The 14,257-nt window shown below is 43.4% G+C and overlaps 1 protein-coding gene across 7 annotated transcripts in view; it reads left to right on the top strand.

Moving 5' to 3' along the window:
- Positions 1–14,257, top strand: part of WFDC3 (WAP four-disulfide core domain 3) — a 145,270-nt gene that overhangs the window by 5,056 nt on the left and 125,957 nt on the right. For 5 of the 7 annotated variants that reach the window (XR_011494420.1, XM_070485408.1, XM_044748665.2 and 2 more), the window contains exons 2-4: positions 5,284–5,404; positions 7,684–7,812; positions 8,378–8,563. Coding sequence is in view for 6 of the 7 variants with exons in the window: in XM_070485408.1 (XP_070341509.1) it covers positions 5,326–5,404; positions 7,684–7,812; positions 8,378–8,562 (393 nt within the window). In the remaining variant the exon portion in view is untranslated. Of the gene's footprint in view, positions 1–5,185; positions 5,405–7,683; positions 7,813–8,377; positions 8,564–9,166; positions 9,941–14,257 lie in introns of those variants that run through there. The other 2 variants (XM_014859886.3, XM_044748660.2) reach the window with 2 other exon arrangements.

Below are 14,257 nucleotides of genomic sequence, written 5' to 3'. Positions count from 1 at the left end.
CTTTCAGGTTAAAAAAAAAGAGACTTCAGGGCTGGCCTAATGGCATAGCCATTAAGTTTGTGCACTCTGCTTCAGTGGCCCAGGGTTTGCTGGTTTGGATCCTGGCTGCAGACCTGCACACTCCTTATCAAACCATGCTTTGGCAGGCGTCGCACATATAAAATAGAGAAAGATGGGCACAGATGTTAGCTAAGGGCCAATCTTCCTCAGCAAAAAGAGGAGGATTGGCAGCAGATGTTAGCTCAGGACTAATCTTCCTCAAGAAAAAAAAAAGACTTTATTTTGAATTTGAATTTTGGGAAATTTGTCAAAAATATCAAATGGTTTGGACACTTGACTCAATAGGATCACAGATCAATATGAAATAATACTTAATTATCTGTTTAACCAAAGTAACAATAAAAGATTTTAAAGACAAATATAGAGGGTTATATAGGTGTTAGCAAAACTTAGCTTTTTTTTTTTTTTTAAATAGGAGAAAAGCATACACATTTATTTCACATAAGTTTTACAAGGCATGGGAAATGAAGACCCAAAGGAACAGCTAGACCTGTGTACTTTCGTGCTAAGTTTCATGATGAGTGGACAGTCATGGAGGAATATGATAGGTTAGGGGTATGAGGTCAGTTTAGTAAACTGGAGGAAATTTTAGCAAGGTCTGTTTTTTCAGATTCTTCTTAGCATCACTTTGTCTATGGAAATAAAACTTCCCTCCAGGTATAGGGAAGGTAACTCTCACGTGAGGGTCTTGTGACCTACTTCAGGGAAGAAGGAGGCAGTTAGAGTGACCTTCCTGCCTCTACCCTTTTCTCAGATTCCTCTAACTTAAAATATTCAACATGCCAAGACACCATATTTTGGGGTAGTTTGACCTGGACTCCATCAGAAGATAGACCAGGATTTGGTGGGAGGCAATGGTCCCCTAAGGGGGAATGCCATCTACTCCCTCACCCACTGACTCATCCACCCATCCATCCACCCATCCTACCATCCCTCCTTTCAGCCATCCATCCACCCATCCACTCTTCCACCTAACCTTTTCCATTTAACCACCTAACACATTCATTCTTCCTTCCTTCCCTTCTTCCATCCACCCATCCACCTGACCTTCCTTCTTCCTTCTGTAGGAGGAAAAACGTAGCTCTTTTAACGTTAAGAGGGCTCAGTTTTTCTGAGTAATCGAGGATCTGATAAAGACAGCAAACACAGGAAATTGTTTTGATGAAACATAGAATCTTCATCTTCTAGGCAGATCACTTAAAAAGGTAAAGAAACTTTCCTTCTAGAAAATTAAAGAGGACCAAGTTCCAGTCCTGCACAAGTACACCATTGCTCTTAAAGCTTAATTTAAAAACCCTTATAATAACAATTCAATCTTCAGCCAACTTGACCACACAAAGTAAATTTCTCTCTCTTTGCAATCTTTTGTATACATTTAGTTTTGTCCTTCAGAAGTTCTAGTTTAGATAAATTACTCTCATTTCCCTTAACAAAATGTATCTTCATGTTAGAATTTTTAGCCTTTAAAAACCTTAATTTCTAGTGAAAAATAAAGAAGTAAACAATTATGAACTGTCTTTTACATTAGCATGCTGTGGCTTGACAAATTTATAAATACTTGTCATAATTTCTGAAAACATATGCTATTTCATAGTACAATCTTTCAATAAAGCACAAGACATGTTTCCTAATAAACACAACATCTTTAGTTTGTCTGTAATAAGAAGACAAAAGTAGGTAAACTGAGATTTGTTTAGCAATTAATGTTTCAGTATTTTATCTTATTTGGAAATGACCTAAACATTCGACAAATTCCTATCATTTAACTTATCAAAACTCTAGGGTTTCAAGTTACCAAAAAGATTTTGGAAGCTATTTTTAATTACATATGCCATAACATAACTATTGTTAAAAGTTCACCTAAAACCCTTTTTATTTTACTTACATCTATTTAGCTTACTTGTACCCAATAATTAAGTATAGATTACCTACAAAAACTTCAGGAGACATTAGACAAAGTCAGCCATCAATTTTTTGCTGTCAAATTTTGCAACAAAGACAACATGAATTTGTTTGACTTTTAGTAAACCAAGGTGGAACAAAAGTTTTATCATGTTAACTTGAAAAACATTTGGGTTAGTTTCTATTATATTTAGAAATTATATAAGTGCTTACTTTAAGTCAGTTAAATAGAGCTCTTTTAGAAATTATACCATCTGGAGGTAAAAAAAATCACACGTTTATAACATACACATACATATATATATATAGACACACATACATAGAGACCTCATAGCTGTTGTTTTAAAATTACTGCCATAAATCAGGTACTGTAATTTAAAGCTCACTGGTTATGAAAGAATAGTTGGATTTGAATTTTGTTTCTGGCAGATGGAATAAATTAGGTTTATCTGCTTAGATAGCTAAAGCTTTTTTCTATTTAATATTTGTGGAAAAGACACTTAAGATGCTAGATTTTGGACAAGGGTGCTTCTATAGCTGTTTGCCTCTTTTTCCTTTTTTAATCTTCGGTCTTAGAAATTGGTGATGGTCTAGATAATAGTTCCCAGAGAGGTTACAAGCCTGCTGAGATAAATAAGTGATGTTTTTGGAATTGGTGAAAGGGAATGGGTAAAATCTATACTGCCTCTAGAGCTGCATTTCCAGTTTTGCACAGACTTGTAAGATAAGGGCAGTTGCTCTCAATTTCTCAGAAATTGGGTTGTAACTTAAAGGACATCATAGGTTGATCTACCTGTCCAACTACATCATTCCTAATTTGCTTCTTTCCCTCTAGGTACATAGTTTTATTTTAACTTGAGGAAAATGGCCTATAACAATATTCCTATCAGGCTCTGAATATCAGTTTCCAATTTTTGACCATAGAGCTACTAAAAAAAAATCCTTCTAAATATCTTGCCAGTTTTCAGCTGGAACAAACAGTAAATATTTCTAGCAGTGTTACACAACTGCATGGACCCAAGAGGCATCCTCAAAGGTTACTACCTTCCCCAGATCCAGAGTCACTCCCAAAGACAGCCAAAAGAAAGAACTGACAGCCTACGTGTCCCAGGCAGACAGAAAGCCATGCTAAACCCTTAGGACACAAAATGAGACAAGCAAGAAGGCAATAGCTACCCCTGGGAGAGAAAGGGTCAATAACCAATGGATCTGGATTTGGGAAGGAAGGGATAACATGAAATTTTGTTTTCCTTTCTTGACTGGGCACTATAGAATGGCCATTGACCTTTCTAATCCTTTCCTACCTTTGGTAGGATCTTCTGAAAATGGAAATAAAAAGGCTTTATAATTCAAAAGATCTGTTCTTGTTCCATGGACATGAATTCCTTGGGTGGACATCTAGGACATTGCATGGGAAGGCCTGAAGCTGGCAGAGCCTGATTATAGAGTCCAACAAAGGGGGCCCTACTGCCTGTTTGATGTGCTTCTGCTAAGTTCATTTTCTGGCCTTCAGCCATTTACATGAGTCACCTGTGTACTCTTAGGGATTAGGCTCGAGCACTCTGTAAATCTTGGAGGAAAAGGGAAGCTAAAATGGGCAGATGGAGCCTGACTTTAAGAAGAGGATTTTATGTCGGTTTTTGTTTTAAGCCTAATTGTTTTTCCCTTGATCTTGTTAGGGAGTGCCTAAGTCTAGCTGTTGTATTATTTTTTTTGTCTTAGGTGCTGGACAATTGTACTTCCATTGTCCTGATTTTTTACAATATCTGCAAATGTTTGAAGGCAAATAGGAAAGGGTCTGAGTGGACTTTGATTTTTGTTCTAATTTCTGTCCTTCCACCTTATTAAGGGAATCTTAATGGCTAGCCATTATACCAATATGAGAACTCTCTCTAACAAATTTTTTTTTCAATTTAGAAGTTTTTCCAATTCAAAGGATCCATTGTCTGGCCATTGATGAGTAGGATCTTAATAGTGACTGAAACCAGTAAGCCTTTTTATGACTTAATCATGGATGCAAGAGGTGTCCCCCAAGGAGAGTGCAAAGGATGCAGGCCTCCCAAGATCCAAAAAGTTCACTTCCAAAGACAGTCTAGGAAAGCAAAGGTCTTTGTTGCACAGGCACTAAGGATAAAATGGTGTCTCCAGTTTCCCACGAAAACATGGAATGCCTCCAGTCACAAACCTGCTAATCTGTGACACCAGGCGGGAGCTACTGGAATGGGATTTTTCCAGCACTAACAAGCAATGAAGGTTGAGACAACAAAGGCCTCTTATGGACTGAGATCCCTTTATGACTTCACTGAGAGGAGACACAGGGAGACAAACAGTGTCTTAGAACCCTAGTCTATTTGACTGGCCACCAGATGCACCTTGGTAAATGCACCTTCCAGATGGGTGGAGATCAGAGAGAATTTTCTCACTGATCAAAAAACCAAAGCTCTCAGGGCATATAACAAGATGGCAGGAAAAACCTCATACTGTGAGTGGCTCAAGCAGGGAAACTCTTCCAATCGGTAATAGCCATGAGCCGACTTTGCCTATGGAATTTCCTTCTTATGACAAAAGACAAAATTAGACAGAGGTCCAGGATCCCTGAGCTGCAGTTATCCCAGAGCAAGCAGCCTGCAGTCAGTTAAGTTTCTCCTGTCCTAATAGCCAACTGTAGGGGAGGAAGAAAATTTTGTCTGCTCTCTAGGTTCTCCTGACTGGCCTAAGAATTAAATTGACATAAGACAGATTAATAGGAGAAAATCAAATTTAACTAATTTTGTATGTTTGGGAACCCCACATACATGAGAGTGTCAGAGACCCCACATACTTGAGAGGTTCAGAGACAAAAAGGTAAAATGAGGTACATATGCTATCTTGAGCTAAGGAATGGGATAGGGGCCTGAGGCTTCAGAAGGGAGGAGGGTAATTCACAGGATGATAAAAAGAGCAGAGGTTCAGTAATTAGAGGTTTGCCCTGCCATACAGATAGGTCATAAAAAGTTATTTCTGGTAATGACGAGCAGGGCCCCAATTTAAATTCTTTGAGGGAGAGGTAAAAGGTTCTCAAGCCCTCAGGGTCCTGATTGCCTTTACCTCAAAATATTTCACATGCCAAAGTGGCACATCTCGGGAGGCCTGTTTTGAACCCCTTCACCCCATCACATGTGTCTTTTGGTAGTGCCAGGAATCCTCCCACACACCAGCAACCAATCACTTTTCTTCTTGTCAGGAGACGATGTGTTTTTTGTTGTGAAAGGGAAGACTTTGGGGCTGGGTTTAAGCCAATCCCCTAATCCTACTCTTCCCTCGGTTGATAATCTACGCAAGGTGTACACGTCTGGCCTGAATTGAGCTGTCAGCCTCCTCATCATGTCGAGCTGCTTCTTCCTCATGAAAGCACTTCTCGTCTTTGGGTCCCTGGCATCCTGGGTGACTGCAGGAAAGCATGGTGAGCTATCATGTGGGATCCCTGGCTAACAGTAAGAGAAAGTGACTAGAGGAGAAGTCATCTCCTGCCTCTTCCCAGTGTGAGGGTCCTCATTTGTGGAGATGGTCATCTCGGTAGAGCAGGACTGGATGCAGAGATTCTTGGGACTGTCACAGTAGATCTTCCTGGCTTTCTTTACCTTATTTCTCATCCTGATTTTTGGTAAGATAACCGTGAGGTGACTGGAAACCATGCAATATAAGGAACTGAGCTCACCCAGCGCGGCAAAGCCAAGACAGTGAAAGGCAGAGGATTCTGTCTAAGGGGATGGCATGAGTCATGTTGCTGCAAAGTCTCTGGGGATAGGAAAAGGACCAATGGATGGAAATAGATTTCAGCTGAGCATAAATAACTTTCTTAAACTTAAGCGTGTCTAGTGTAAGTATGAGGATGGCATAGTCTGGCTTGGAGGTAGTGGGCCCCCATGAATTCCAGATGTTTGAGCTGAGAGTCAGGGATTGTTTGTTGGGATTTAAAAAATGAGGACACATAGTTTTGATGTGACCTGGCAGTGGCATAGAATATTTAAACTAGGGGCTGTTTTGGAAAATCCTAGGACACAGGATTATTGATTGTTTAGCTGTGCTTGTTCTCCTTGGGGTCCAACACTTACTTTTTCCATCGTGGCAGACTTCCTGGAGCCAGCCATATGCAGTCGTACTCACATGTTCCTACTCAGAGGCACTGGGCCAGTCCTGATTTGGTTTTCTACAAAGCCTTTAATTGCCTGTCACTTCTTTTTCTCCATTTAAAAAATTTGAAATAAACACTGAGATGAGTGAGTCATGGTGAGTTGGTTTGATTTGGATGTGGCTTCTTTGGGTGTGCCTGTCCCCCAGGACCTGGCCCACTGCCTGCATGTTTTAAGGATGGTGTAGTAGAAAGAGTGCTTCATTGCAAACCAAGAGGCTGAGTTTCGTCCCGTTTTACCACTGACTCACTCTAGTTCTGGGAAAACCCCTTCTCTTCTCTGAGTTTCATTATCTTCATAGGGGCAGTGATGGCCACATGAAGGATGTATTTGGTTGGACACAACAGAAAATTAACTAAATAGGGGTTTGTTTTTTTCTTAGAACAAGAAGTCCTGAAGTAGGCACCAGGGCTGGCGTGGTGGCTTCCTGATACTAACAAGGATGAGGTTATTTCTCTTCTTCTCCTTTGCAGTCCTTGACTTTGTCCCCCTAGTTGCTTCATGGTTGAAAGAAAGCTGCTCGTCGTCCCTATATTATGTCTGTCTTTGCACTGGAAGAAGAAAGAAGCAAGGCGGCAGTTTGAAAATGTATTCTCTGTATCAGGAATGCAGAAGTTTTTCAGCTTATGTCTTAGTTTGTGGTCACCCCTAGTTACAAGGGACTATGGGAAAGAAAATCATTTTAGCTGGCAAGGCTCATTGCCTCTCAGAATAAACCTGGGGTTCTCTTAACAAGTTTCAGTTATCTATTGCTGCCTAACAAACCATCCCTAAGCTTAATGGCTCAAAATAACAACAGTTTATTCTTTGTTACAGTTGTGTGGGTTGGCTGGGCTTAGCTGGGCAGTTCTTATACCCACACGGCATAGGTGAGGCCACTCATGCAGCTGCATACAACTGGGAGCTCAGCTGGGAGCTCAACTGGCTGGAATGTCCAGGATGTCTCTCCTCCTCCAGGTCCTCTCTCATCATTCTGTAGCCTAGCCAGAGCTGCTCTACAGCATGGCGGCTGGTTTCCAGGAGAATGTTCTAAGAGGACAAGCCCCGATATACAAGTGCTTTTCAAGCCTCTACTTGCATCACACTTTCACACTTGCTGATGTCCTGTTGATCAAAGGAAGTCACAGGGTCAAGCCCAGATACAGTGTGGGAGGGGGTTACACAAGGGCATGAATTCCAGGAGGTGTGGTTTATTGGGGGCCACTGGCGTAGATGTATACCACAGTAAGAAAGGAGGGAGAATGAATACGAAGATGGCAACTAGAATGCCTGCTATAACGGGTTAGAGTTCATCAGTGTTTTTCAAACTGTGAGTCTAGAAATCAATTTAGTAGTTATGGCTAGCATTAAAAATAGAAGCAGAATATAAAGTGTCAGCATTGCATATACATGTATGCACATAAGTATGTACATTTTTAGCCTACCTATGTATTAACATACACATGGGACACTATGAAAAAATGTATTTTGTACTCAGAGTCCAAAAAAAAATAACTAGAAACATTGGGCTTGAGCACCTCTTGGTCTCAATGCTCTGTTTCTATGGCAGAGTTTGCTGAATGTCCTGCCGACCCCAACCCGTGTGAGAATCTGTGTGATGGGGACTCTTCCTGTCCCCAGGGGCATAAATGCTGCAGCACCGGCTGTGGACGCATCTGCCGTGGAGACATTGAGGGAGGTATGTGGGCTCTTTGGGGAAGAAATCCTTGAGTGCTCTTTGAGTCTGAGTCCATTTGGGAGGGAGCCATCTGTGGCCGCCTTCTCTTTCTCTTTCTGGGAAGAGTCAGAGTTCTCATCCTTCCTGTCCTCCTAGCACTCCAAACCAATGCAATCCCCCTCCTGGGGTCAAGGGGCCCATGCTGGCACTGAAGGAACTAGGGGTAGCCTGTGTGGGGTAGCAGGAAGCCCAAGCATGAGGGGAGAGAGTGGTGGTCTGGGAACCTTGCCCCTTCTGCATTCCACCCAGCCCCACCCCCAAACCCACAGAGGTATAAAACACTGAGGTACCTCTAGGGAACTCCCCGTGGATGCCATTTGAAAACTGTTGGTCCGAATGTTCTCTTGAGGCCCTACAGATTCTCAGATTCTCTAACTTTAAGGTTTCCCAGCCAGATCTTGGTTAAGATCTAGTTAGAGTCAGGGATGGATTCACCTGGAGCCCCCTTGTCTAAGTCCCAGATGGGAACTTGGAGTCAGTGGAGCCAACCATTCTGTCTCTCTACCTGTGCCTGTTTATCCTGCAGGGCGGGACGGCGAGTGTCCACAGGTTTTCTTGGGCCTGTGCATTTTCAACTGCGTGTCTGATGCTAACTGCGAAGCTGGGGAAAAGTGCTGCAAGTCAGGCTGTGGCCGCTTCTGTGTCCCGGCAGTTCTGTTATCCCTAGCTGGCCATGAAACCCAAGTGGGCATCACATCTGATTCTGAATGAGGTGAGTCCAGTCTATTATTATCAATAACCGTGAACTTACTGCTGTGTCCAAAGCACTGGCTCAGGTGCTGGGTAGGGAAATTTGGAAGGCCAAGACAAAGTTTTTGCCCTGGAGAGTCTAGTTAGAGAGAAAGATCATATGTCACAAATCAGAACTCTTGTATAGACAATATGGGCTTATAGGCATTCAGAGTAGATATGGCTCCTTGGGAAGGTCTTTCTAGAAGTAGGATTTAATCTAGGCCCTAAAGGCTAAGCAGGATGTGACAAAGGGAAGATAGCACAGAGAACATGCTGGACAAGTGGTCTGGTGATTGTTAGCAAAGGCACAGAGGGTAGAAGGTATGTTTGGGAAGCCAGGGTGGGAGTGGGGGGAGAGTGGTAAAACAACAGACAGGCTTTTTTTTATAATAGGAGCTATAAGGTTGACATCTGAATGACAAGAGTCTTCATTGCCAGTTTGGACTGGATTGTCTAGGAAGCAGGGAGCCATTTAAGGCTTTTGAGAGCAATATATGCCCAGCTTCTCTAGAGTGGAAGGGAAACCTTGGGGAGCTGCAGCCAGGAGGGCACAGCTGTGACTTAATGTTTCTTCTTCTTGCAGAGATCCCAGTGCCCTAGCTGTCCTGATTTGTCCTGAGCTTCTCTGGTGACTCCAGGCGGCTTGTTGTGGCAGCCAGGAGAGAGTGATGTCCTGGAGCTTGTGACACTCCCAGGGGCTCTCATTGCTCTCTGCACTGCTTCTGCTCCTGCTGTTGTCCTGAGCACAGGAAACAGCCCTGGGTTTGGGCAATGGGTGTGTGGTGCTTCTTTACCCCAAGAAAGGCTGGTGCTGACCCTCTTGTCTGTGCTGTTTGAGGGGCTAAGATGAGGAAAGAGAGCTAGAGGTCTGAGCATGGCTGTGGGATCATGGGACTTGCTTATTTAGGAAGGGATGGGTGATACATTCTTTCTAAGAACACTGAAAAATGGGGCTGGTTGGGTGTGGCTAGGGGAGAGATGGGTGGAAGCTAAACCTAGGGTGACTTGCCATAGATGTCTGTCTCAAGCTCCAGGAGCGGGACAGTCAGGCCTCCTTTTGGGTCTGCTCACCTTTCTTTTGTCGGAGAATGCAAGTTGGGGATGGAACTGCAGTGAGTGGCTAGTTTATTGTAGTTGCTTGGGTGTTCTCACCTTGGTCCTCCTTCCTTGGGGGCCAGGCCTTGGCTCTAAGACAGGTAACTTTGCTGTAGGGAGGGGATGTCTTTAGGTTCCTGGGACAAGACAATGTTAAAAAATTACATTTCTTATGTATACACAATGGATCATATTCTATATCTTGGAGATCTTTTATGTCATCACATACATTCTTTTAATAGAACTTCATGAAAATAACTAATTTGACCAGTCATCTCTTCTTGGACATTAGTATCCTTGTATATATAAATCTTGGCCTACTTTTGCAGGTAAATCTAGGTAAATTCTTAATAATAGAACTCTAGTTTCTTAAATAGAGCCTGGCAAAAAAATAGACCCTCAATAAATATTTGTTAAATGAATGAAAGAATGAATGTAATTCCTGAGTCTATCGATTAGGAAATTGTTGGGCTGCAAGTAATAGGAAACCCGACTAACAGTGGGCTAGGCAATAAAGACATTTAGTTTTCTCCGGTTGGAGTCTGGAGAGAGGCAGTGAGGCAGGTGCAGCAGCTCAACTACACACTAACACCCAGGCTCATTTCTTCCTTCTCTACCATCCTCAGTGTTTTGGCTTTTGTCCTTGTTCTGGTCACCTCACTGGTGTAGGATGGTTGCTGCAGCTCTAGATGTCACAGTAGGAAGAAGGTATGTGTAGAGGGCAATGGTGAAAAGACCTTTACATCAAAATTTCCTTTTAATGACGGAGGCCATCTTCCCCAGAGGCCCTCTACTCCCAGACTTCCTTGTCATCTCCTTGGCCAGAACTGTTGCTGCAAGGGAGGCCAGGAAAGTAAATGTCTGCAGAAGGGAATGGGAAAACATGACTGTCTTAGATGAATCACGCTTCATCCCTGAGGTTGAGGGAGGTGCCCACTGGGATATAACAATCAAGATTCTATTAGCAAGAAACAAGGAGAGAATGCTTTTTGGGCAGGTAGGTGAACTGTATGAGTCATACGGGGTCAAAGGACATATGCATTTAAAATTTGGACAGAAATAACTAAGTAGGCAGTGCTTTTATAATAATAAGAAAAAATGAGTATTGGTGCTCACCTTCAATTTTGCAAAAGTACTTCTGTAATTCCAACTTTAAGGGGGAAAGGTGAGGTATAATTTAAAAATTTCCCGTCACTCCTGTGTTTTTGTGCACCCTTTTCCTCCTCTCTTTTCACACTGATACATGAAATTCTGGTTTCTACTGGGTTCAGAATACTCATCTCTTTGAGTAGAGTAGACATGTCAGTGTTGCCTGATCTGAAAGAGCGGCTCGTGTCAGCCTCGCAGTGGCCATTCTAGGGACACTCATGGCTCTAGGCTCTTGTTATAGGGAACTAAGAAGGACTGGTGTCAGTGTGATGGGTTGCTGAACATTTTGGCAGATCCCCGTTCCATTGTTTTGCTTATCATTTTATTGTTTATTTTAAAAAATCAAGATAATACATGCATATAGTTTAAAAAATCAGTACAGAAGAGGTTTTAGTGAAACACAATGGTTTGGGAATCTTAAAATGCTGTAGGATGATTTTCTGCCGAAATGGGGGGCAGGACTGGAGAGGGAGGTGTGAGCCCCAGGCGTAGCTCCGGTTGAGACACTGGAAGAGAGGTCCCTTCCAGATCTTTCCCTCTCATGTTGGGGATCTCACCCTGTCCACGTGGGAGCTGCTGACTTTTCAACCCTGAGATTCTCTCTTCCCAGCAGAGCAGGTCCCAGGTGGGAGGAGGTTGGCCCTGGACATCTCTGACTCAGTCATACTTTCCCTCTCATACTTTCTCATTCATACTCTGGTAACTCTGCTATCCTGTTCTGACATACTGACCATCAGATACCAGCTCTTGCATTGCTTTCTTCCAACAATGTCCTAGGCCCCAGCTCCAGTCTGGACTAGGACACTGTGCACCCAGTACAGGGAAATGAAATGGAATTTCTGAGTTTAGGGGCAGAGCCAGATACGCAAGATGGGGTGAGGGTGTTCATTGAGGAGCCAAGACCTATTTGGAGTGGTAGGAGCTCAGATGGTCCTCCTCTCGGACCCTGAGCTCAGCCTTGCTTTGGAGGCCAATGTGGGAGCAGCAACGGGCGAGGGGTTTGAGCGGAAAGAATTCTTTGCTGGGTACTTTTCTTCTCACAGCCACTAGAGGGCAGCAGAGGTCTAAGCGATAGACCATTTCCAGGCAAGAAAAACAAAACGATATTCTAGAAGCCTAGTTCACTATCTATTGTCTGAGTTCCTCCTGGCTTTTTCAAACCAGTTTGAGAAAAAGTTACATAGCTGAGTCCATACTGCAGATCCCAACTGAACTGCACTTAATAATTTAAAACCTAACATTATGCCCTCCCTTATGATATGGAATGCTTCCTCAATTTGGGTAACATTTATCTTGGGGACGTTATCCATCATGTTGTATCAGTGTTCCTTGTATGAAGCTACAGGGCAAATTCTTTGTGGAGCTCAAGGTCAGGAAAAAGTTTCCCTCTCCTGATGAGCTATCATGAGGATGGGCAGGGAGATAACTTATTGGGCATCAACAGAACCGTTTCATTTTTGCCTTGGCTACTAGGAAGCCAAGAGCTTGCGTTTTGGAGTGAGACCTGGGTTTGAATCTAGACTCTTCTGCTGCTTATTAACTCTGTGCAAAATGGATGAGGATAATAACGTTATCACATTACCCACCTCGTAGGATTGCTGGAAAGAGTCAATTTATAAAGAAGGCACTTAGCACAGAACCTGACACAAAATGCGCACTCAACAGATGTCAGCTATTGTTATTCAGTTTCTCTGATAAAATTAATCTCTTCCTGCTACCCTCTTTTATTACTTGTCTCTGCTCTTTTTAATTTTTTTGTTTTTTTTGAGGAAGATTAGCCCTGAGCTAACTGCTGCCAATCCTCCTCTTTTTGCTGAGGAAGACTGGCCCCACAGGTTCATCTGTGCCTATCTTCCTTTACTTTATATGTGGGATGCCTACCACAGCATGGCCTTCCAAGCGGTGCCATGTCCGCACCCGGGATCCGAACCAGTGAACCCCAGGCCGCCAAAGTGGAACGTGTGCACTTAACCACTGTGCCACCGGGCCGGCCCCACTTCTCCTTTTTTATTCTTTTTTTTTTTTAAGATTTTATTTTTCATTTTTCTCCCCAGAGCCCCCCAGTACATAGTTGTATATTTTAGTTGTGGGTCCTTCTAGTTGTGGCATGTGGGACGCCGCCTCGGCATGGCCTGACCAGCGGTGCCATGTCGCGCCCAGGATCCGAACCAGTGAAACCCTGGGCCGCCGAAGCGGAGCACACAAACTTAACTACTTGGCCACGGGGCCGGCCACTCTTTTTTTATTCTTGGTTTAATGATTTTCAGTTTCGCGTAATCTGTTTTTTGGTATTAAGTTCCTCAAATCCTGTTTGGAAGAAGGTGGAGTATGCATAAATGAGAGATTAGTACCAGTAGAATTCTTAGGCAGAAAGAAACATGCAGAGCAGCACTCTCCAACAGAAATAGAATGTGAGCCACATAATGTCATTTCAGATTTTCTGGTAGCCACGTTAAAAAAGTAACAAGCTTGGTGTGTCCTCAACAAGTTAAACATAGAATTAGCATACGATCCAGCAATTCTACTCTCAGGTATATATCTCAAGGAATTGAAAACAGGTGTTCAAACAAAAACCTGTACACGAATGTTAGCAGAAACATTGTTTGTCATAGCCAAAGTTGGAAGCACTTGTAGTGTCCATCAACAGATACACGGATAAACGATGTGAACTGCCGAGACCATTGGGAAAAATCCCCTCTGCCCGGAGATATCTTGATTCTGACTGTCCTCAGGTGCTTTGAGCCCCGACAGTGTCATACAGGGAGCTATGTAGGACCCGAGCCAGAGGAAGGACCCCCCTGGGGCTCAGTGAGATGTGTTGCAGAGAAGCCAGGCTCCTGCCCTTCCAGCTTTGTGAGCTGCTGTTACCCTGCAAGACCTCTTTGACCGCCAGCTTGAGTGCATGGTCTTCTTGGAAGGTAGAAGCCAGGAGAGAGAGAGGGCTGTTGTGAGGAGCGGACAGAGGTTTTAAGGATACAGATTGCCCCATGTGTCAGTTAAAACGAAATTTGGCTGCATATGTCAGGGAACCCTCCCCAAAGAGTGGCTGAAAAGAAGTTTATTTCTCATGTAAAAGAAGTCTGGTGGTAATTAGACCAGGCCTGTTCGGGTGGCTTTGAAGTCTCGGACACCCAGAATCCCTCTCTCGTGTTACTCCACCATCCTCAGCATGGGGCGTCCATCTCGTGGTCTGAGATGGCTTCTTGAGCTCCATGCAAATCTGCAACTTCAGCGGCCAGGAAGGAGAAAAGGCTGAGAAGAGCATACCTCTTCCCCGGAGGGACATTTTCTGGAAGTTACACGGGAGGCTTGCACTGCCTTGCAATGAAGGGTGGCCATGGATCTAGATTCTGGACTATGGAATGTAAGTCAATATAGAAACGGAGAGAATCTCATTTGAACTTTCTTTCAATCTTTCCTCACTAGGATA

The sequence above is a fragment of the Equus asinus genome, chromosome 15 (assembly GCF_041296235.1).
Source record: "Equus asinus isolate D_3611 breed Donkey chromosome 15, EquAss-T2T_v2, whole genome shotgun sequence".
Lineage (NCBI taxonomy): Eukaryota > Metazoa > Chordata > Mammalia > Perissodactyla > Equidae > Equus > Equus asinus.
This window is presented reverse-complemented; position numbering and strand designations above follow the sequence as displayed.